The sequence below is a fragment of the Gambusia affinis genome, linkage group LG03, assembly GCF_019740435.1.
Source record: "Gambusia affinis linkage group LG03, SWU_Gaff_1.0, whole genome shotgun sequence".
NCBI lineage: Eukaryota > Metazoa > Chordata > Actinopteri > Cyprinodontiformes > Poeciliidae > Gambusia > Gambusia affinis.
Genome location: NC_057870.1, coordinates 12977630 through 13001489, shown reverse-complemented (window position 1 = coordinate 13001489; position 23860 = coordinate 12977630). Strand labels below are relative to the sequence as shown.

At 37.7% G+C, this 23860-nt stretch overlaps 3 protein-coding genes across 5 annotated transcripts; all 3 read right to left on the bottom strand.

Annotated features, from left to right (window-relative positions):
• On the bottom strand, window positions 1-5545 carry si:ch211-214j8.12 (uncharacterized protein LOC100000539 homolog). 3 transcript variants are annotated; one of them, XM_044111143.1, is made up of 6 exons: window positions 5382-5545; window positions 5253-5278; window positions 3997-4293; window positions 3353-3519; window positions 1817-2925; window positions 1-703 (listed from the first exon to the last, which is right to left on the bottom strand). In XM_044111143.1, exons 3-6 carry the CDS (start codon window positions 4244-4246, stop codon window positions 310-312), a joined length of 1920 nt encoding a protein of 639 aa, XP_043967078.1. In that variant the 5' UTR covers window positions 4247-4293; window positions 5253-5278; window positions 5382-5545; the 3' UTR covers window positions 1-309. The 3 variants fall into 3 exon arrangements, with proteins under 3 accessions (XP_043967078.1, XP_043967077.1, XP_043967079.1); XM_044111142.1 differs by lacking the exon at window positions 5382-5545 and having other exon boundaries at window positions 5253-5363; XM_044111144.1 differs by lacking the exon at window positions 5382-5545 and having other exon boundaries at window positions 3997-4309; window positions 5253-5341.
• Window positions 5546-8886: 3341 nt separating this feature from the next.
• Window positions 8887-17478, bottom strand: gda (guanine deaminase). The gene is made up of 14 exons (XM_044111152.1): window positions 17314-17478; window positions 16100-16188; window positions 15794-15965; window positions 15025-15112; window positions 12166-12271; window positions 11063-11090; window positions 10862-10969; window positions 10682-10789; window positions 10490-10587; window positions 10194-10261; window positions 9871-10017; window positions 9655-9773; window positions 9545-9572; window positions 8887-9448 (listed from the first exon to the last, which is right to left on the bottom strand). The coding sequence occupies exons 1-14, from the start codon at window positions 17440-17442 to the stop codon at window positions 9381-9383; spliced, it is 1356 nt and encodes a 451-aa protein (XP_043967087.1). The 5' UTR covers window positions 17443-17478; the 3' UTR covers window positions 8887-9380.
• Window positions 17479-19625: 2147 nt separating this feature from the next.
• lg03h9orf85 (linkage group 03 C9orf85 homolog) lies at window positions 19626-22317 on the bottom strand. The gene is made up of 4 exons (XM_044111177.1): window positions 22088-22317; window positions 21361-21467; window positions 20717-20830; window positions 19626-20292 (listed from the first exon to the last, which is right to left on the bottom strand). The coding sequence occupies exons 1-4, from the start codon at window positions 22187-22189 to the stop codon at window positions 20145-20147; spliced, it is 471 nt and encodes a 156-aa protein (XP_043967112.1). The 5' UTR covers window positions 22190-22317; the 3' UTR covers window positions 19626-20144.
• Window positions 22318-23860: the final 1543 nt, after the last annotated feature.

Genomic DNA, 23860 nt, shown 5'->3' with positions numbered 1-23860 from the left:
TTTCAATCCAATGTGAATTTATTGTCAATTTCATAAAAAGAAAAAAATATGGTGATTTCCACATGATTTCTCACACACTTTCCATGTTTGTTTTTCATTCGCGTCACAATTATATTCAGAGCGTAAAGTTAATATAGATTGGTTATTAAAATAGAACTTTTCATAATAGTAAATTAAAAAGATCAGTCTGTTACAAAAAACAAACATAAATTATCCAAAGAAACTATGATAAATATACAATTTAACATGAAAAGTGTATTTCGATTCCCTTTAAGACGCGCCTTAATGTTAAATCCTCCCCTCTTTTTACTACACCCAGACAACTTCGACTTGTCTGAACTTCTTGCAGTCCAGCCACTCACGCTGACTGATCCGCCAGCAGTAACTTACATCCACGTACTTGAGCCTCTTGCTCAGTTGCATCACGCTCTTCACAGTGCTCATCTGCACATCTGTTCGCAGCAGATCAATATGCTCGATCCTTCCAAGTGGCAGTGGCGGTGAGCCAGAGGAATCTGCATTGGGATTCATATCCAGATTCACACTACGCAGGGTGTCCTGTATGATGCAGTTCAAAGGGCACGGCAAGGAGGTCAAAGAGAGATTCTCGAGTAAAGGGGAGCCAATCAGGAGACACCTGATCACTTCCTTTAGGGACATCCAGGACATCAAGGGCTTCATTTGGTTGTGCTCATAGGAGAAACTTCAGAGATTCGAGAGACAACAGCAACAGAAGAAAATAATTAGTATTACTGGTTGCCTTGGTGGTTCTAATCACTTTTTCAATTCTTAGTATGAGCCTGAAGTAGTACTGCTGCGTGCAATCAAAATATCTGAACCAAAGGACTGCAATGACTTCATCAACATTTCCTCATGGGTGCTTTGTTATTGTTGTATGATAACCACAAGAAGACCTGCTAGCTACTGTACTGAAAAGATACATGAGGTACTCTTAAAAGATAAAGAAACCACAGAAAAAGAGGTTCGCCTTCCAATAGGACACTGACCTTAAACATTCAGTCAGAATGAAAGTGTAATTTTTAGATGAAAGCACAGTTCAAATGACCCAGTCACACTCCAGACCCAAATCCAAAAGACAATTTGTTGAAACCCTTGAAAAATAGCTATTTACAGACACTTTACTTTCAATCTAACAGAGCTTAAAAAAAAACAACTTTGCTTTTTAGCTGTGCAGGGCTTTTAGCAGAATGTTCTAAAACATTTGCAGCTTTAATAAAAGTGAAATGTATTTACTTTATGGATTCAGGAGGTCTGAATAATGGCAACAACTTTCACATGTCCACTTACTTAAAGCCATGTTTATTTTTGTATTCACACTACTTTGTGTTAATCCATCACCGAAAATCCCAATAAAGTTGATGTTTATGGTTCTAACATATGTCAATAGATGAAAAATACAAGGGGTATAATTTGTTTCGCAAGATATACTGGGGAGTTAATTAATATTTTGGTTTCCTTGGTCGTGGTGTCACATATCACAACCAGAATTAGCAAAATATTACATTTCCTTTTAAGTTCCTGTTATTACTTTAAGCCGGCAGAATATTTAAATGCTATTTTTGGTTTGTTTTGCTTGGACAATTTTTGAGAACAGCATTACACTGGGTTACTACTCCAAGAAAACAACAACAAAAAAAAACATAGCTAAGATATTTCTATCTTTCTATGTTTTCCATTATGTCATCAACACAGTTTCTGTGTCTGGCTGTGAAGTGTATTGTAGCTTTGTCATGATATATTCGGTGTGGTTAGAAACAGGCACAAATTGAGAGCAGGGATTCAAAGCTGAAATTACCTGAGCTTGAGAGAGCGGAGATTTGGCAGCTTTGGGAGATCTTGATCATCCTGCTGATTGTCATTGGTTTCGTACTGTGATGTAGCAGGAGGCTCAGCGGAGATAAGGAGGTCTCTGAGTCTGGGACAGACTCTGATGAGCTCCAGTAGTGGGGTGTCAGGGCTGGTTTTCACCCCCTCCAACGTCAGAGAGATCAGTGAGCAACCTGCGACTTGCAAGGCAGGAAGAAGATCTACCACTGGGCCAGAGTAAATAAATGAAAGATTGCGCAGCTGGCCTGACCACGTCTGGAGATCAGCAGTTAATAGTGGCCCCTGTTTGCCTATGTTCATGGATAAAGAGCTTAAACCTGGACACAAATTTCCTAAACTCCCCAGAGACTCACAGGTTACACCTTTAACATCTTTGAGCTGCAGGATCAGGCCTGACTGGGACAAATTCTGCATCCGATCTTCTGTTTGGATATGTAAGCAAATAGGCCACTCATCTTTGATTAAATCTTCTTCAGTGTCACAACCATCCTCCTCCAATAATGGGCTCTCCACCTCTCCGTTATCAGCAGATTCTTCCCCTGTCATCGTCATCCAACTTTCCGAGTTCTGCCCGAGCAGCCTTTCCCTCCACACGAGGTGCAGGCTGCAAACACCTTCCCTGTCAGCAAATTCATCTGCCTGGCTGAACTCCCTCTGCTCGATTAGACGGCAGGCCAGTCCAAGGCCCTCCAAAGCCACTCTTTTCAAGAAAGGCAGAGAGAGAAGGAGATAGGCTGCTGCCACGGTAGAGTCTTCTTCCTGTTCCCCAAACCCAATATCCAGAGCCAACAGGCTGCTGAGCGGGAGAGGAGACGAGGCTGAAGAAAAGGAAGACGAGGATGGCCCCAAAAGCACACCACCGAGAGGAAGCAGAGCAGCCGGGGAGAGGAGGTGACAGCGGGACACGTCGAGGTGCTGCAGCAAGCGGCAGTGGCGGGCAACCGATTGGATCACGCTCCTGTCACAAGGCATGCCGGCCAAGGACAGCGACCGCACAGCAGGTAGACTGGACATGGTTTCACAGAGGGCCTTTGGAGGTAGCTGCTGTGCTCCAGATAGGTCCAGACTACGCAGACCCTGAGAGAAACGCAAAACCCATTTCTTTTAAAGAAATATCTAAAAGAACAGCATGCATTCATACAGTCCCATTTCCTTTTCAAATTAATCCAGACAAAGGCCACACCGAAGAATCTGACAATTAAGAGTTTGATCAGAAAGTCATTATAGATGCCGATGGCTGTTGGCAGGATCTCCTGTGTTACAGTGTTGTTCTTGTGCTTATGCTCTATATCATATCTTTCTTAGTGAAGCTTAATTACCTTAAATTTAAACCTAATTAAAACTTAATTGTCTTTTCAAACAATATACAACTTACAAATATGGAAGATGTACTTGATGCTTATCATTGAAATAAACCAAGTCCACATCTGTAGGTGTAAAAATTTGTATGTTATATAAAAAGACGAGGATAGAATTAGGATAAAATAAAATTACTGGATCCTACCTGGCAACGGGCAGCAATGTGAGCACACAATGCTGGGGTCGCCAAGCCAGGACACCTCTCTAGGGACAGACCTTGGAGGTGGGGGACCAGCAGGAGGTGGAGCGCTGCCCGAGACAGCTGCTTTCTACTGGACAGCAGCCACGTCAACTCCTCCACCAGTTCACCAGCTGTGATTACAGACATAGGTCCATGATATTATAGCAAATTACTTTCAATCAGCCATTTTTTATACTACTATTTTGGTGCCATTTCTCTGACCATTTGTGTACAATAGGAAAGACAAGAGAACATCCCAGTGAAATGAGACATGTTTGTTGATAAGTCAAGAAAAAAGCTACTAGCATAAACTAGCTTACACATAAGATTGTTAAGCTTATTAATACAATTGTGGTAAGACAAAGAATAATGTTTTTCTTGCTACCTTATATATTAAGTATTGAGGTAAAGAAGGTTAAGCAAACTTTCTGCAGCATATTTTTCAGTTTGTGATTCTGCTTTGAATGGATATTGGTGTTAAGGTGATGCATTGCATGGCATTCCACCTTACTGTGGTATACTGTGCTAGAACAAAAGAAGAGTTACACATTTTTATTTTGTATTATTTGGTCTGTGACCAATTAACACTGACACACACACAAACTCACGTAGTAGGTTGAAAGGCCCCATGATGTATCTGAATGAATAATGATCAAGATAGTTGTCAGCGTAGTCTTTCACCCACAGGTCCTTCATATTGTCTGCGAGGCTCAACAGGCAGAGGCGTGTCAGAGAAAGGACCTGATCACCATCACGCGTCCTCCAGCAGTTTCCAGTGGCCTTGGTGTTCCTCAGACCCCTCCGCCTGGGCCGAGCCTTTGCCTCTGCCTGTTCGTCCAAAGCCCGGAACAGAGGCATGATGGGCTTTCAGCTAGTGTCCGAGCTGCAGGAGACACTGACTGCTTCTGCACATGAACAAAGCTTTTTACATGAGAAAACATGATAAACATGGAATGGTGTTTAGTTCTTCTAAACAGATTTTTTTTCATACAAATTGCTTCATTACTGTAACTAAATAGATTTAAAGCCACCAGCTACTAAATACAATGTCGTACACAGTTTTTCTATTTGGTTTGTAGTTTTCTAGTAAGCAGTTATTCAATTAAGATAAAAATCTACATTTTCTCTCACATCTGACATTTAGTTAAGGTTATCAAAACCATAACTAAATACTAACAGAGTTCTTTTGAGCATATTGATTTCCATTTGACCTATTTCGTCTTATATTTGCATGTTTCAAACCTCTGGAGATAATGACGCAAAGACGTATTCTTCATAAAATCAAGAAAACTATGGACAACTCTGACCATCCTCTTTATGAGATTGACTTGGGAAAACAGAGTAGGCTACCTTCAGTCAGAGGCTTCTTCAAATTCACTGTAATACTGACCGCTACAAGAGATATTTCCCATCACAATTAATAAGTTACAACATTTAATTTCCCTTTGGAATCGATAAGTTATTTGTGAATTCTATTTGAATTTTAGTTACGGGTGAAAAAACGGACACCCGTAAGGAATAAGTTCATTTATTGCACATAAAGCAACAATTAACAAGAAAATGCCTTGTGAAGAGGCAGGCTGAAAAGGACACATTTAAGTATCAGATTTTCAGTTAATTAAAAAATAATTAATGTAAAAAAACACACCACGGATAAAATGGAACTAAAGCTGAAGTATTCAAAAGTGTTATTCTGCCTTAAACACTAAAGAAACAAAAGGAGAAAATAAGGTTATCAAAACCATAACTAAATACAAACATAAATATTAATTATCAATGATCGCTTTTAATAATGTTTTAGCCCGGGTAATGACGGGTGGGGAGAAAAGGGTCAAAAGATGTGTTGCGGTCAAAGGACACATACCTTCCAGATCTAACAGTTCTTGAGATCTGGAAAAGTGAAGAATGGAGGAGAGAACGAAGATCATACAAGTATTTTTAAAGTCACTTCCTGATTACATTTGAGCATTGAGGGCATTTGAGCAACATTTACCCGAGTTTAGTCTCGCGGGAGCTCTCCCTCCAGGTGGATGCAAATAAAACAATGCAGTCTCTCAAACAGTAGTCATGGTGTCAGTTCTAGATTACACATAAACATTAAAGCTGTTAAAACTTTCGCTGAGGATCAGCCAGTGGTTCGCAGTAGCCCGATTTAAGCCTGTAAGACATTACGCAGGGCTTACAAACACCACTGTAGTATCTGATACGTTCAAAGGTCGCAGGTATTTCCATCGACATTCAAAATAAGTCATTAGATTTATGACATGTCGGCATTTCGCCGTCTAAATTGTGAATAACATCGATTTAAACATCGTAAACATGTGAGAAAGCACACACAACAGAACTGCTCGAGAACTGCTGATTATAGAAGAACCGCGACCACTGAATATACATAAAGCAGACGTTTACTTGTACCTATTTTACTGAGTGAAATTTAAAAAACAGAAAAACACAGAAAGCTATAAATAAAGATTTTTTTATAATATCATGTATCTAAAGGAAAACATTGTAGTTGCTGGAAACGAACATACAGAACTCACGAGTGAAAGATCTGCTGTTCAGTGCATTGCGGAATAAAAAACGTTCTTCAACCACAGCATTTTTGTTTGACTTGGTGGTTGCTAACTGATTTCACATCATTAATCTCATCTTTCAGTCGGGGCGAGCGAAAGGACCCATGGATATGAAAATTATTTTTCTAGAGGCCAGTGACAAGCTAGAAAAACCTTTGGCGACTAGGTCACAACCCTTCCCACATAATTAAGCAATCACACTTCCTGAAAAAGACCTAAAACTTTCTGTTCCTCATTGAGAACATGAAGGTAGGCTACGTTCAAACAAGACTGTTCTTTCTTGAGGACATAAAAGACTAAATAAATAATGATATATTTTATGAGCGGCCCTCAACTATTACTGCTTTACTTTGCAAAACACAGCTCCTGAAGGCAGATAAAACTAGGTCTCATTTCATTACTGACTTGCATCAGTAGGCTAGTCTGTGTCTCATGATCAGCTATGTGTAAATGTCATTAAGTCATCAGATGATGAAAAAAATAGAAACGGAGAGATGAGAATATGCAACAAAATAGGCAAAAAACAGACTGCTTTATTTTTAGAAAAAGCCACAATAGCCATACATCCGCTTTTGTATGATTTTATTTTGTATCAAAATTATATAAATAGAAACATAGGCCAATTTTATCTAGAAAACAGGAACAAGCGCCACAATAGGCTATTCACATGGGAACAATTATACATTGAAGTGGAAGGGACACACCATAGACGCCAAAATTATTTATTGCTCATTTAGTCAAATATTTAATTCAGCCTAACTAAATATTTTTTTTTTCCAAATGCATTATTCTCCCAAGGATTAGCTGTCCCTCTACATCCAGGAAAATGAACTACTTGTAAATTCTCTTATTTTCTAAGAAAAAAATAATGAGGAAGTTCAATCTATCCATTAGAAGTTACAAAAGGAGTGGTTGAAGTTTAAGTGCAACCTGCTCCAAACATTCTCATACTATTCAAGTGGAAAAGAAGATTGCAATTAGCTCACAAAGCACTGGCTCACACTGGCATGACATTTCTAAGTTTGACTGTGACTGAAAATTACTTTGTTTAGTGAAGCTACATTTCCCCAAATAAGATAAATCTTCGTTTTTTTCTTTGATAAAACGTCTGTCTTCTGCAAGTAAGGTACTGACTACTGCTAACTATCTCACAGGAAACCAATTCAAACGATCTGGACTACAGGTTTAAATCAGAATGGGGAAATATTGAACTGAACAATCTTTGCTGCCCTCTAGTAGCTGGGCTTCTATTACATCTTTCTCCCTTCTTTTTTCTTTTTTCCAGCTGTTAATAAGGCACTTGTAAGTATACTATTATTATTATTATTATTATAGAATACATTGTGGATAAAGGCTACACAGTGGCGCAGCTGGTAGCACTGTTGCTTTGCAGCTACAAGGGGTACAAGCTACAATCGAATCCTGGGTTCAATTCCCGGCCCGGAGTCTTTCTGCTTGGAGTTTGCATGTTCTCCCTGTGCATTGTGGATTCTCGCCGGGTTCTCCGGCTTCCTCCCACAGTCCAAAAACACGACTGTCAGGTTAATTGGTCTCTCTAAATTCTCCCTTTGTGTGAGTGTGTGTGTGTGAATGGTTGTGTGTCTCTGTGTTGCCCGACTGGCGACCTGTCCAGGGTGAACCCCGTCTCTCGGCCCGAAGGATAGCTGGAGATTGGCACTAGCAACCCTAACCCCTCTAAGGGACAAGGGTGGACATAAAATGGATGGATGGATGGACATTGTGGATAATATTTTAATTATTAGTAAAACCAATGATAGGTTCAGTCCACAGATTCATTCATAACAGAGCCCTCTCCATGTGTATCAGACAGCACAGACCCACAGCACACAAAGCTTCTGTTCTAATTGTAAAAGATCACAGCAGCCAATCAACATAAAAATACAATCAAAACAGCCTCTGAGACTTCCTTTGTTTATATTTTATCCTGTGTAACAGACCTTCTCATGTAAAATGATTCAAACTGTCTTGCGTGAAGATTAAATGAGCAATTTCTTCAGTAAAAAGCAAACTTGACTTAAATACTGTTAAAAAGAAAAGTGTATATGGTCTAATTCCCTAATAATTAAAAAGTGCATGTAAAAATATTACAAAATACAAAAAAAGAATCCTTTATCAATACATTCCCTTGAATCAAATATCTTGCCACCAAACATTTTTAACATTTTTGATTAGACTTAGGATAAAAATCACAAACAGTTGTGTGATAACACAGTGGTCCCCAACCTTTTTAGTACAGTGGACCGGTCAACCCTTCAGGGTTATGCAGGGATCAAGACCAATCAGGTTTGAGACCCCGATCAGGAACGAGACCCCAATCAGGATCGAGACCCCGATCAGGAACGAGACCCCAATCAGGTTCGAGACCCCGATCAGGAACGAGACCCCGATTAGGAACGAGACCCCAATCAGGATCGAGACCCCGATCAGGAACGAGACCCCAATCAGGATCGAGACCCCGATCAGGAACGAGACCCCGATCAGGAACGAGACCCCGATCAGGAACGAGACCCCGATCAGGAACGAGATGACCGATGTCGTGGTTTCTTATGGGGGTGCTGGGCGCGTTGTCAGCATCTTACTCATTCTGCTGCATGTTGGTGCGCAAAACGTAACCGACAGCATCCAGTTTAGGATTTTCAAAATAAAAGCTCCTCCAGACTCAATAAATAGAACGGACATATTTAATTATTTCTTGCGCGGCCCGGTTCCAATTGGTCCACGGACTGGTACCGGTCTGCAGCCCAGTGGTTGGGGACCACTACCTTAACATGTTAGAAAAGAGTGCTTGAAAACATTTCTATTTTCACTTTAACACTTCAAAATCAAAAGAGAAGAATCAAGGACACATTACAATACAATCCCTGCCCCTCTGCAGCTTTAAATACTTGAACGATTGAATTAGTTGGAGTGTCCATTATAGCACAATTTAGCCTTCGCTTTCTACAGGAAGTCTATGAAAATGGTATCATCAAACTACTGCAGTTCTTGTACCATAAAAAGCACCAAGTCCTATGTTATCACAAAAGGCGAAATAAATTAAGCTGTAAGGCAATAAGGATGGATTTTTTTTTCAGTGAGAGTTATTTACTACATGGCAAAGGTGCAAAAGTACCAAACAAAGAAAATACACTGGCTAATTATTGGCCACAGTTATCTGTACAAACTTCCTCCTGTTTAATATATCCCTTGCTTCCCAATCAAAAGTCCAGCATACAGGCTAAAGAATGATGAACTAAATAACATACTCTGTCCTGAAATATGCATATTAAAAATATTCCTGTATCTACCATATTTTACTCCAATTAATCTACTTTTGTGAAAAAACATAGATGAAGCAGCCATAGTGTGTGTTTTTGTTTCTTTCACACCAATATGAGGAAGGACAAAGTCCTGTCTGTTCATGGCTCACTGAAAGGCACCACCTTCTTCCCAGCTACAAACACCTCCACAATGTTTCGGTCATCACCTGCCAAAGAACATGTTGAGGAAGAGAGACGCATATGAGAATTGAGAGACTAAAATAAAGAAAAGTGATTAAATACATAAAGAAGATGAAGCTCACCCAAATTCAAGAACTTCTCCAAAAGAATCTGAAAGCCAATGATTACAGATTGCTGTTATACTTATGATGGAGTTTTTGGTTTTGAGCACTTTATGTGTCAGCCCACATACCTGTGGTTTCTCATTTTGGATTACGTCGATGGGTCCACCTGGAGCAGCCACATTAACTCTCAGGGCATCAAAGTCCTTTCCCACCTTAAAGTTTCCTGTTCGCTCATCCAGGGACAACGCTGCAAACAGAAAAACCAACAGCATGTCACCATAGAACTTTTGTAAGATTGCATTGATCCAACTGTTGCCAAATAACTATTTGTGTTTGGATCTCACCTTGACTCCCTCCCAGTGTGGCCAGTCTGAAGACCTCCTCAAAGCTGAGTGTTTTGTGTTCTGGGTCCTGGATGGTGAGGACTTTGGACGAGTCCAGGGCTCTTCGCACAGCATCAAGGATGGAAGGTGAATAGCCTCCTGCCATATCTGATGGAGGACAAACAGAGAAGGTTGCAAGCAATCACTGACATACCTTGGACAAGGCAACTTCATTTAACTTTTGACGGACATCAAAGAAACTCTGAAATGTTTCCCTTTTTAACACTGAGTTGACCTGCATACCTGCTCAGACTTTTATATTGTTGTCGAGCGTTCTCACTCACCTGTACCCAGCCCCAGCTTCACTTTGTGATTCAGGACTTTGCGCACATTCAGCACTCCACTGCACAACCTGTTTTAAATAGAGAGATCACCAACTGTAACAATAACTTATTTTTTGTGTGGACTGTCTCCTTGGCCTTTTTACAGTCGTCTGTCTATTTCCTGGAATGCATTGGAATGAGTTTATTCAGATTCAATGATTAAACAATAATATTGCATCTCTTGCTTTCCTAATTTTAAGATAAAATCTGTGCTCTGAAAATTTCGGACCCCATCTTGGTTCAGAGTAAAAACTTACGAGATGTTTGAATTGGGACAGTGGGACAAAGCAGCTCCTGTTTTCCTGAACAGAACCAACTCTTCATCACTGAGGTGGCAACCATGGGCCAAAATAGTCTGCAAGGCATCGGGAACAGTTGGTCTGATTTTTATGCAAGCCTTTACATTTTACCAAGTGTTTGGTAAAGGGGGAATGGGACTGATCTCTTACCTTGTCTGTGAGAAGGTTGCATTTGTGATAGATGTCTGTGTAAGACTCCGAATTGGGGAATAGCTCCTTCACCAATTCCACCTCCTCAAGATTTTCACTGATGTGACTCTGAAATAAATAAATAAATAAATAAAACTTTTAGGTTCTGCAGTAGAAATCAGGTTGCCACTGTTAACTCACTTGAATATGCAGCTTGTTATTCTTGGCAATTTCTCCCAGCTTAGTAAGCAGGGCCTCTGTGCAGGACGGTGCAAAGCGTGGAGTGACCACTGGCTTCACCAGGGGGTACTGTTAGGACCACCAACCAGCCCGAGCCCGAAAACAGTAAAGTTAGACAACAGCGCTGACCAGTTTCTTAATAACTCTTTCACAGGATCCTACCTTTTTGTTTAGTAGTTCTTTAATGAACCTTTAGAGAGAAAAGAAAAAAAACATGCATCATCAAATAAATAAGTGCAACACATACTGTTTACAGTTCATTGTGTAGCTACGTTGAGATAAGTGTGAGACAAACGCTGTTTGGCTAACATAGTCATTATGAAAAATACAATCTGCCTCTAAATCAGAGTAGGATGCACTTTGTTTGTAAAATAAAGTATTATTTGTAGTTGACATTAAATAGTAACAAAAAAGTGCAGAAGTCAAAGCCCACTTCCGTAGAAGTACCTCATTGTTGCAAAGACAGTCTGGAGCATCAAGGCTTAAAATCTTCCACAATAGGAGAGGAGCAACTCATTAAAGGCTATAAACTGCCTTGTTGAATTAATCTGCTATAACTAAAGTGGCTCCCTAAGGGAATTTCTCCACTTTAGAAATCTTGATTACACACACAATCAGTACTGAACAGAAAACCCATGCAGGCACCAGAGAACATAGAAACCATGAGCAGTGATTTGAGGCAAGCATGGAATCAGAAAAAAAGCTGATTTGCAACAGATAATAGTAATTTGTTGCATTAATAGGTTCTTGTTTTGGTCATGATGTGAATACAGTGGTGGTTCTTAAAAATCCACTGTGTGAGCACCTTCTTCTGTTTCCCCCTCAGCCCTGATGTTGCCCTGGGCAACTGCCCATGTGGCTCATATCAAAATCTGTCAGTGTTTTGATAAGTAACACGGATACATTTTGGATTTTGATATTTGGGAGATAACAAATTAAAGCTTGACTCTGCGTCCCAATAGACACCACAACCTGGTGAAAAGCATTTTCAGGATCAAAATCCTTAACCAGTTGTAAATCTGGATGTTTAATGGTTTGTTTGTTTTTTCCCCCTCAAACTATTTAGCTCTTTGTTTTTCAGTTGCATCTTGTATCACATCAAAAAAGTGGTAGCTTAAAGATAAAGCATTTCTCACTGAAACATGAATGAAGTGTGTTTGAAACCATTTACCGACACAAAATAAATCTAAACAAAATAAAATAAAATTTGAAAAGTGTACATGGTGTCTCCCAGGTCCAGTAAATGAACTGATCATCACACTCACCGATAGGTCTCTTCTTGAGACTCTTCAGAGGTTTCTCTGTAATACTTCACAGCGTCGTTTCTGTCCATACACACTTTCCCTACTAAGGCACGCTGGCCAAAGTCATCTGCAAATGTAATAGGAACAATACATTAATAAATAGAAGTGATTCTAGTCATTTGTGATCAAAATTATTCATGCTCCTGCAAGATTTAGATGGTAAGTTCCTTTCATTTAACCAAGATATTTATTTCTGATAGGAAAAAAAGGATGGCAACTCTCAAAGATAGTAAAGTCATGTAAGTGATAATTAAAAATATATTTTTGATTTTGATGTTAATTGACTATGGCAGGTTAAAGATTATTTATATGAATATGAAAATCTTTTATGTCCTTGCAGCAGTTCAATTCTTTTCATGTTCACTTTTATATTATATTTTGTATTTTGATGAATTTCAAGTCTTTAAGATTAAAAGGCCTCTTTGCCATAACCCTGATATTTAGATTCCTCCACAGGTTCTCATCACACTCAGGTTAGAGCTCTAGCTGGGCCAAGTAATATTACCACCAGTATTATTACAGTCAATGAATTAAAAGATTGTTGAAAGTTCATGCATTTTAGCAACTCAGTTCACAAAGTGAAGCATATTATAGTATATGGATTACTTATACATAGACTGATGTCTTAAAGCTTGTATTCCTGTTAATGATGATTATTTTATGCGCCTACAACTAATGAAAACATGATAATTAAGAATACATTGTTATATAAGACCAAAGCAGGACAAGCAGGCTTAATGAAAGGAGTGTTTTTTGTTTTTTTACCTGTAATACTGATTGTTATTTTCAAAAGATACCTTTAATATGGCAAAGTTCTCATCAGCATGCATATTCTAATTTACTGAAGATGATTATATATCACTTTCAGTCAGATGAAACATGTCAGTAAAATTAAAAGCTTACTACAATCTGCAGCCGTTCAAAGCTTTTCCTGATTAGTGTCATCTGGTATGAGTGGAAAGACAATAATAGATATATTTCTATAATAATTTGGCTATTACAGAAACTTGTATACTACACATTTGTATTATTATTATTATCTTGCAAGATTAGGCTTACAGTAGATATTTTGAATTTCTATTTCTCCAGTAAAAAGAACTAGTTTATTCCCTGCTGGTCATTTTATTCATGAGATGTGAAGACGTACATAAGTGAGCTAACTGCAGAACAAGATGAAGTGGGAAAGAGTCATTTTAAGTACTTTAATACCAGTGCTAACATATTAAAAGCAAGTACTACTTAAGTACTGGAGACTGTTTCTTGGCAACCATGTTTCAGTAGAAATAACAACATTCCTCTGACGATGATCCAACTGTCCAAACTTGTTCAACATGTTCATCCATATGTCATCGTGGAGGGATCACAACAAATTAATTAGAATCAAAACAAGCCACACTTCTCAAGATACTGCTTATTACTACTATCACAACCTCGCAACTGGTAAAAACACTAAAGTCTATCTGTAGCTGGTAAGAAGTCACTGTTTTCTGGACTGCAGAAAAAATAATATAAACAGAGGGAGGGCAATAATTTTTGACCTTGTACCAAGGTTCTATGTATTACATCTGTGTGTATCTTACTATGAAACAGTGGAATAGACAAGATCCAATGATGCGAAAACATGGAATGGTTTATGTTTAAACATCTATGAACAGACAGATACAGTAAATAAAGTATACTTTAAATAGTATAGATGGTATCTTTTTTATACAACACTGAATCAATCTAATTGAGAGGAAACCAAATAAACAGAATTTAACTGATTGCTGTAAAATCCTGGAACATGGATATGTGCCCAGCCACAGATAAGGGTTGATGTCTGACTATTCTTCACATACAGTGTAGCCAGAAAAGCACAAAGTCGAAGGTTCAGTGACCCCGCTTACATAAAATGACGGCTTGAGGCTGCCTGACCTGTGCTTGATACCGTACATTTGCAGCACTGCACGTGTGTTGGAGAATATGTCCACCGTTGTGCAATACAGTGAGATGAGATGATAAGAAGAAGGCATGAAGGTGAAAGACTATTCTGCTGTCACAGACACCTCAGCTGGAGAATAAGTGTGTCAAATGAAAGTAAAAATGTGATGTGTCCTTTACAACCAGAAAAACATGTGATGGTCACATTTCTTTCATTTCATGTCATGTTATTTTTTATTTCTTTCACTCGATAATAAATATGAATAGTGCATTTAGCAGAAAGAAGTATAAACTTGTAGTATCTGACCACACATTTTTTTAAGTTGCTCTTTAGAGGACAATGACACAAGTTAGTTGAGACATTAGCTGAGACACATCAAATGTCTTATGAGACAGTTCAGAGGACTAATTATATTTTTGTGGCTTGCCCCTCCCTCACCATTTTATATACAAATGTTATTATCAGACCTGAAAAGGTTCAAGTTCACGTTAAAACTGACGTCAAATGTGTGCAGTTTAACAGATATATTATATTCTTTTTTTCGTACTATCTGCTGCTCTTGTTTATGAGAACAACATACCACAGTTTAGATTAAAAGCAATACTAAAAAAGATGAGTTCTTTCTAAATCATTGCTTTACATTAAAGTGTTTATGTGTGATCCATGTGACCCGATCCGCAGCGGCGACGCACGCACGCTCGCCTGGGGGTCTACCTGGTTGATCCTGCCAGTAGCATATGCTTGTCTCAAAGATTAAGCCATGTAAGTCTAAGTACACACGGGTGGAACAGTGAAACTGCGAATGGCTCATTAAATCAGTTATGGTTCCTTGCGTGTGTGTGGGTGTGTGCGTGTGGGTGTGTGTGTGTGTGTGTGTGTATGTGTGTTTTACACCTTACTTGCAATCTGACCAAGCAGAAGAGACGCATCAGTGTGTATGGTGGCAAAGTAACACGCCGTGGTTGTTCCGTTTCTTAAAGTCCTTTTCTAAGAAGAAAATCCAAGTATTATATAATAACATTACTACTGTGCAATTTCAATTTTTCTGTTATGAAAACCGCTGAGCTGTCTTCACAAACAAAAACAAAATCAAAAAGAGTTTGTGACCAATGCAATTGACTCAGTGGTGGCAAGAACCAGGGTGAGTTCCTATTTTGTTTTCAAGCATAGAGTAAAGGTTTCACATTTGTAAACAATGAATATGAATATGTCAAATTGGTTTCAGCTAAGAAGCTTCAAGTGCGAAAATATAATTAATTATTTTTTTTTTTTTTTAGTCATAGACAGAAGTGCTAGCGAAATTCTAATTTGAACCTAATCTCTGTTCAGTGTAGTATAATCCAGTTAATGTTGGTCCAGTCTAAACTGTTCAAGTTTTGAACCAAATTCCTTTCCAAATTCCTTTGAAACTCTGAATCAGCACTTTAACTAAGTGCCATATAAGAATCAATAAATCAGCTGTGGCGCATGTTTAGGTGTGTAAACCAGATATAACTCTGGTTTTTGCCACCATCCAGCAGAATGATGCCCTGGGTGGTGAGTCATACTACCCACCTCATAAACCACCTCTAGTTTGGACATGTGAAAGATGTTGTTCAAGGTCATTGCTCGTCTTTTATTTACAAAGCAGGTTCTGACAAAAATGCTTAAACATGCAGGCCAACTCACCACTACTTGAGTGTAGACCTTCTTCGCAAACTCTAAGTCCTGAAAGTGTGACTCCACAGGAAAGGTGTATGTGTTGAGCCACTGCAGTAGAGGCATATCCAGGGCTGTGCCTGCATAGCTGTACTGGGATGCATGGATGTGCGTGTCTATCATTCCAGGCATAAAGAACTCACTGCAAGATATGCAAAATATGAACAAGCTGTAAAAATGTGCCATTTATGCCAAAAAAGCATTTGGTGCCTATGCAATATGATTAACTTTGTTAACTGTCCTGAATGGTTACGAGTTATTTACACTTTTACTCACTGTTGTTGCAATTGCGTCACTGCAGATGGGCTAAATCCAAAGTTCTCAGACAGTTTCTGTAATTCTTTACCTTCCCCAATGAACGCAATCTGATGGAAAAATATGAAGCAGGCGAGAGTTAAGAGAATCACAATCATTTTAAAGTAGTTTATGGAGTTTCAGTAAAGCTAATGCAAATATATATTGCACTTTTCTATTTGCATTAGCAAAACATCTTTAAGGTTTATTTCTAAACATTAAACATGTTCATCAAGACACACAAAGAACTGAAAGCTACAAGGCAGAGTTGTCCATTTAAAGAGATTTGTACACATGTATCGACATACATACACATTCAGCCACAAGAACTGGTTGTGACGGAATATATTGATAAAACTATCCAATAACAAGCTGTTAAAATATTAAGAAATAGCTGTCCTTACATTTAATGCATACTTCTAAAAATTAAATAAAATTGGGCATCTTTTCATATTGATGTAATTTGGCAACATACAGATAAAAACTGCTTTGAATTGATTGGTAATATATTGTTTAAGAACACAACTATTAATGAAGGTTTTCTTTATGAGGTCCTCTAGAGTGTAGAGAAATAAAGAATAGTGACGGGCTGGATTTGGCTCCCAGGCCTTAAGTTTGACACATTTGTTCCAGATTTTTACTTTGGTTTTCACTAATAATTAAGCTTAAAGGGAAATAATCACTTCTGGCAGAACAGGAGCAGGCAGTCTGTTTCAGCAGATCTTACTTACAGTTCTATTGTCTCTTAATGTTTTACTTTCTGTTTTCAAATTTGCATGTGAATCTTCATGCTCCAACTTGTTTGTACACTTTTGCTTCCTAAATCCCTTTTAATCCTATTCTATTCTGTTCTGTTCTATTTTGCGTCAATGGAAGATTTATTATAGAATTTTTCAACAATTAATAAATCCCTGTTTTGTGCAGACATTGAAAATCAACCAGTAATAAACCAGTTACTACACATATTATTTAGATATTTTGGAGCTCTCATTGTATCTCATTGTATTGAGAGGAACTGTCAAGAGTTCATCTTGGCGATTTTTACATGACAAGATTGTTTCACCCCAGTTCTGAAGAGCAAAGCTATTTTTCTTAAACAGTGTGTATTTTACATTTTGCTCAAGCTTTAAATCAAATACATTTTGAACAGTAAACATAATAAATATGATTTCAAGATGTATTAAAAGTTACAAAACCTTTCCCTCTGAGTCCACTCCAAGAAGCGCATCCTCCAGGATCTGCAGCGCCTCCTCAGCGGTCGAGTGGACAAATGTTCCCCTGCAAACAAACCGAATATCAGTGTCGGACTTCTCAGAAGTTTCCATGTTTCCACCAGAGCAGCGAAAATGTGCAAACGGAGCGGCGACGAAGGCTACCTGCAGCAAAAATTGAGTTTTATAGGCTGCCCCACACGCCACCCCCGAGGAGGCGCTCCTTATTCACCTGACCGTAGAGACTATCCGCAGCCAATCAGAATATAGCGGTGGAAGCCTGTGCGTGTGCGTGAGTATGAATTTGTTGTTCATCATAAGATAAAGTGATCAGCGAGTGTCGTAAGAGTAGTGTAAATGAAAAGTGATGTCAATGAAAACAGATCATTTTTGCAAGTTGGGCAAAAAGTAACTTGTATAGTTCAGCACAACATAATTCATACCCATGACTGATTTAGGTGTAAAGTAATGTTTTAGTTTTCTCAACATGCAATGTTATGTCTGAGTGTAAGTAAAGTTAACTATTTGGAGATTAGATTTATATATATTTTTTTCCACAACAGCCACTATGCCACGTCGTTGCAGCAGCCCCTGCAGAATAAATAAATAAAAATGTTCAAGACAAATATTCAGTGGATATGCTACACAGCACATACTTTTCAATACCATCTACAAACAATCTTTGTCTATTAGTATGTAACAACACTTCTCGGAGAAAGAATATTTGGGTTTAATGTACCTGTCAACCATATTTATCAAAAATAACAAAACTAAATGCTTGAAATGTAATGCAACCTAAGGAATGAATCAATACAAAAAATACATTTCATATTTTAAACTGAAAAAAAAATTATATAACTTTTCTGTCATGTCCTCATTGACAGAAAATCACAGGCTTAAAATTGGCGTAGAATCTGTCACATGGAAGTTCCCCAGTAAACTTTTCTTTTTCAGTCGTCTTCAGCAAGATTAAGATTTCAGTCATGAGTGTGTCAGAGAACCATGTGAGGACATCAGGCTGTAAGTAAAAGTGCATCCCATGAGATCCATGACTAATGCCGATGTTCGTCTCAGAGATGCGCCCTGATGAGGAAATAACTTTTAAATTTACCAAGCCCACATGATGAATGAGAACATGTGTTTATTTTTGGTAATGGAAGCATCCATGAAAAATGTCTAAGGGCACTGCGTGTCAAAAAGACTATAAGAACAATTACAATTAATGTTATTCAATAAATTCCAGTAACTGTGTTCAGTCTGTTACAATTATATGCCTGGATGAGATCCAAAAAACAAACAAAAAAAAAATAAACTGTTTTTTGAGTCATACAACTAAAATAGATATTTGAATTGGACTACCTCGAGTGTTAACACAAACTACAGAGCCTTGCGAAAGTATTCATATTGGTTTTGTGTATTTCGTAACATTACAACCTCAAACCTCAGTATAATCTAATGAGACTATGTGTCTCACCAGCACAAAGTTGCACATAATTTGTGAGGTTGAAAAAAAAATTGACACATAAAAGAAAAGACTATTTTTCATTTGTATTCAAATACTTTCAATGCTTTGCTGCAATTACAGATTCAGACCTTTAAGAGAATGTTTCCGTCAGAGTCCCACATCCAGACGCTGACATTTTTGCCCATTTTCCTTTACAAAATAGCTCAAGCTCAGTCAGATTTAGAGCATCTCTGGACATCCTGTTTGACATTTTGCCACAGATGCTCAATTGAAATTAGGTCTGGGCTTTGACTGGTCCCATTCTCACTTATGAATATTGATCAAAGCCGTTCCATTGTTAGGGTCTTGGAAGTTTTTTTTTTTTGAAAGTTAACCTTTTCCCAAATGTCAAGTCCTTTGCAGCCTCTAACAGCCTTTCTTTCAGCCATTTAACTCTGACCAGCTGTCCTGCCTCCAATTAAACTGCTATGCACACCATCATTGGGCAAGATGTACTTTTAAGGATTCATTTTATGACTGAACAAATGCAATGCTCCAACTCATTTAATAAAATGTAAAAGAGATGCAGACTTTTTTCAGTACACCTTGCACTTCTGGGCTCTATGTGAGGTTCCAGGTCTTAAACATGGTGGCATATATTCCTTATAGTTTCCGATTTGTTTCTTAAAACTTTGGTGGTCAACCCTTGTTTCTCAACACATTTCTTGTGACCCTGTTGTTTATTTGCAACAAAATAGTTGATAGTATAGTGACCAATTTGCTCCATTAAAAACAGCTGGTTGACCCTGGTTTGATTTTGGGTGTCATTGTAAAGAGAAATGACAACACACCACACTTTTCACACTTTTTATTTCAAAAAGATCCTGGAGACCATGTATCATATTCTTTCTTCTTTTTTTTTCACATTTTATTTTACAAACTGGTTGCTAAAAAAAATTCTGTGGCCAGAAAGTTGAAAAAGATATAATTATAAACTGCGAAAAATCTTTTTTTGTTATTTTCAAACTACAAAACGAAACCGTTTCAATGTATAGGATTTTGCCATTTCATTGGTATTTGAAAATTTAAGTAAAACTAAACAATGTTTTAATAAAAAAAGGAAATACTGAAAAGATGAATGTACATTTCAGCCTGTTTTCCTGCAACAACCAGCTTCTTTCTTTCATGTGTTGCTCAGCTTGTTAGAGGCCATGACAAAAACCTCATTCAGTCTAAATATTGAAAAAAAAAACCAAAAAAATAAACATTAATCTTTAACATTTAGCAAAGACACATCTGGAAAATTGTCAGATTTTTTGGGTGAATTTTTCGGTTTCAAGTCTCTGTCCAGATTCCAAAGTCTCTGTCCTTTTCAATCATCCTCAAGGTTGTCAAAATCATCATCATCATCATTATTATTGTCATCAGAGTCAAAATCCTCCTCTTCTTCTTTGCCTCGCCTTAGTCCTTTCTTTTTCTCTTCGTCTTCTTGTTCCTTCTTGTCTAAGTGTGAGTTCACTCTAAACAGGGACAGAAACAGAAGTTAATCTCTTTGTTTTGCTCATTTGCAGCAGAAAATAAGGACTGGGAAATTTTTATTATTTTTTTTAAATCTGGAAAATACTGAAAAAGAAAACAATTTCTAAATTTTAGAACAAAAAATATTTTTGTAGGAACTGAAATTAAGATACATATATACAATTATGAGCCACTTTGATTTAGTCATTTTCTCACAATGAGCGTTAATGTGTCTTATTGTCCAGAAGATGGCAGCCATAAAGATAAATTTTTACACATAAACATGCATCTCTGTCGTGAGGGAAAAGGGTAAAAAAAAGAAGGACTTTCCAGTCTTCAGAGCAGACTGTATTGTTTTTGTTTTTTGTTTTTTTTTTAAAGAGAATTTAGGTCAAATCAAAACACAGAAAGACTTTATCCACTCACGGAATAATGACTTCTTCTTTCTTCCCACACTTGCAACAGATCTCAAGCTGAAGCGAACACAGCTTACAGACAATGTGATATGCATCCCTTACTGTCTTTTGACAGCACTTGACGCTGTAAAAGAAAAAAAAAAAAAACAAACAGATTGTTATCAATTAATTTTGAATTTAAAAAAGATTTTCTGCACATACATGACAATGAAATGTGCAAACTGCGTATTAAATGTGCCTGAAGTCTTGTGTTGCTGTTTTTGTGACAGGCCAAATTTACACGGCAACCTTTTGTTAACAATGTGGAATCAGCACACTTTAAAAAACATCCCACTTTAGAAAATGAATTTACAAATAGAAAAAGAAAAGGTTATTGATCATTAACACCACTGCTTATGGATCCTTCCAGCAGGTAAAGGGCTTCAACACTTTTCTCCAGAAAAGGCAGATCAGCTCAACGTCTTCACCAGAAATCGGTCCAGACCGCTATCCAATCAAAATTTCACGTGACATAATAATAATAATTTTCAGCATAGCTTTATTAAGAGTGGGCGAGTCCAGATTTCTTCTATTATAATTGTCATACAAAATAATCCTTTCAATTATTTAAACAATTTTGAGAAATCAATGAGGGGCCTAAAAATTCATACTCACCACTTTTTGGGTTGTGTTAGTGGCTTGTATTTGTTGTACTTGACTTTCCACTCAAGGACACCTTTACAGTGTTGACAGAGTCCATCGTGGATCTTTGAATTCGCCTTCTGTAGTTAAAAATCATTAACGAGACAATGTGGGATATTAGAATGAGACGTAGTAATGCATAGTGCTAATCTAAATAGATGTATTCTAACAACTCATTCTGTTTTGGGGTGAAATTACTGTACAATTACTGTGGTGCTTTGTTGGTTTCTGGATTATGTTAGTCCTGGACTTCTGTGTTTCTGTATCCCTTCCAAAACTAGTTGTGGTGTGTGTTTATTTTTCTTGTTGGAACACCACACTGTGTGCAAGTACCATCTAATCCAAACCGACACACTTAGAGGAAATATAATTGGATCAAATAATCAAGAACCACAGATCTCTGTGCCTATCATAAACCAGAAGCTAATGAAGTACCAGTGTTTGTTGGAGTTTTTAGACTTAAAACACTGGACCAACTGCGAAGCATGGTGATGGTAGCATAATGCTAAGGGTTTGTTTCTAGATAGAGGAGCTTACTTTACATTCAAAAGGATCTTTACCAATAAGAGCCACTCTTTCCACTCTTCAATCAAATAAATAAGGGGACTGAATTGCAATTTAGGAAGACATGATGTGGTTTCTTTATTTTCAAGATATCAAGCAATCAAAGTAATCAAATGCTGAAAGGCTACAGACGTACCTTCACTTGTGCAGTCGCTCCGTACTTGTCGTTTTTGAAGGCAATGCTGTTTTGATGCTTCTGAGCTCGTGAGCGAGATACATTTCCTTTCTGAGAGCTCATTTTATTTTCTCTTCAGCTAAACTATGTTGCTTTTGGTTGGAAAAATCCAACAAGCATGCCAGCGAAGGAGAGGCTTAACCCGGAAGCAGTAAGAAGTACATGACAAAACGTTTTGGGGTCAAAACACTGACCTTTTTTATTAAAAATATTAAGATAAACAACGTAGCCTGTGGTTTTGCTGCACTATTAAATAAAGTCACCTTTATTTATGATTTAAACTTTGGTGTAATAGGAAGCGTTTTCAATGACGTCACCTGTTAGGTTGCAACATAGTTGCATAGTGAACGCCCCGGTAGTTGCAGATTGAGCTTTTTGTTTCAATAGTAATTTTTGATTGGCTGAACTAAACGTCCATAAAAATGTCACGCTGTCGCACATAGATGTAGAAGAGTAGACACTGGCATTAGTCCCACGGCATTATAGAAATTAAAAGACGTCAGTGCGGGCGCCATGTTGTGAGTGACAAGCATGTTCTTTGGAATAGCTTGTTTGTTTTTATTTCACTGGTCATGATAACACATTTTTCCATACCCTAATATTAATTTTAGAACTAATAATGGTGTCTATTGAAACAATGTGAAAAATCAAACAAAAAAAGATAAATTAAGCAGTATAAAACAGTATACTTAATGTACTTAAGTTAACTAACACCACTAAAAACTTACATTAATTTGAAGACAAAAAAAAAAAAAAAAAAAAAAAACAACACAGTGGCTTCAAAGTGTCTAAATCATCTCTTGTGTTGCCAATTGTTTATAAGAACAGCTCCAGCAGGCTAGTAGAGTTGAAAGCACCATGGGTGCAATTAAAACTGAATAAAGATCAACATCAAATGTGCTTCTTAAATAAACAATTTCAAATTTTCCCTTAGGGATAGTTTGTCATTCTTACTTTCTGGTTACATATTTTTACACTTGTATTAACTTACATGCATAATCTTTCCCATCACTTTGCTGCTCCCTGAATTTCCTCACTGGGGGATTATAAAGACCAACTGAGCATTGCAACAGTCTACCTGAATGTAGGGGTGTACCGATAAATCGGACCCAATTTTATTAATTTAGGAAGATCCATTAATGTTATTAATCTATTTTAGCAAGATAGATTAATTTGGAAGATTGGTGATCAGTCAGTACTCAAATGTTTTGAACATGACTGTTAACTGTACTCCAGTGGCATCTCAGTTACCAGATCTTAATCCAGTAGAGTAGCTTGGTCATGTGGTGGGATTGAAGGGTTGTGACATGGATGCACATCAACTGCATTATGTTGTCATATCAATATGGAGCAACAATCTCTGACGAATGTTTCTGAAACCTCTTTGACATAGATAGCTAAGGTTGTTCTGAGGGTTTAACCCACTTGGTGTGCCTAATAAATTGGCCAATGCAATTCATCATTGGCCAATTTGTACTGACATTTCCCATCTTTTATTAATCATACAAGTCTTGCTTTGTGTGTGTTCTATTTACAAGCCCTGTGTTCAGTTCTGAAAACAAACACATTTGTTTTTGGAAAAACTACAACAAAGGTGCTTAAGGTCTTCTGAAACGCCTAAAATAGTTCTCAAAATTATCTCACCCCCACTGAAGAAGCATCTTTTGAGAAAAGAGGTGCTTTTTGAGAATCTTTTAACGGTGCCACTCACAATATGGCGGCGGTGTTGACGCT

Bases quoted from the DNA above. Each gene is read 5' to 3' on its own strand.
- lg03h9orf85 (XM_044111177.1), bottom strand. From the start codon at position 22,189: ATGAGCTCTCAGAAAGGAAATGTATCTCGCTCACGAGCTCAGAAGCAT. The intron at 20,831-21,360 runs GTGAGTATGAAT...TTTCTTTTACAG, and splicing joins CTAACACAACCCAAAAAGTG to CGTCAAGTGCTGTCAAAAGA. The intron at 20,293-20,716 runs GTGAGTGGATAA...GTCCCTGTTTAG, and splicing joins AAAGAAGAAGTCATTATTCC to AGTGAACTCACACTTAGACA.
- gda (XM_044111152.1), bottom strand. From the start codon at position 17,442: ATGGAAACTTCTGAGAAGTCCGACACTGATATTCGGTTTGTTTGCAGG. The intron at 12,272-15,024 runs GTAAGGTGTAAA...TTACATTTGCAG, and splicing joins TCTGCTTGGTCAGATTGCAA to ATGACTTTGGCCAGCGTGCC. The intron at 9,573-9,654 runs GTATGTGGGCTG...ATTGGCTTTCAG, and splicing joins TCCAAAATGAGAAACCACAG to ATTCTTTTGGAGAAGTTCTT.
- si:ch211-214j8.12 (XM_044111143.1), bottom strand. From the start codon at position 4,246: ATGCCTCTGTTCCGGGCTTTGGACGAACAGGCAGAGGCAAAGGCTCGG. The intron at 2,926-3,352 runs GTAGGATCCAGT...CGTTTCTCTCAG, and splicing joins ACATTGCTGCCCGTTGCCAG to GGTCTGCGTAGTCTGGACCT. The intron at 704-1,816 runs GTAATTTCAGCT...GAATCTCTGAAG, and splicing joins CTCCGCTCTCTCAAGCTCAG to TTTCTCCTATGAGCACAACC.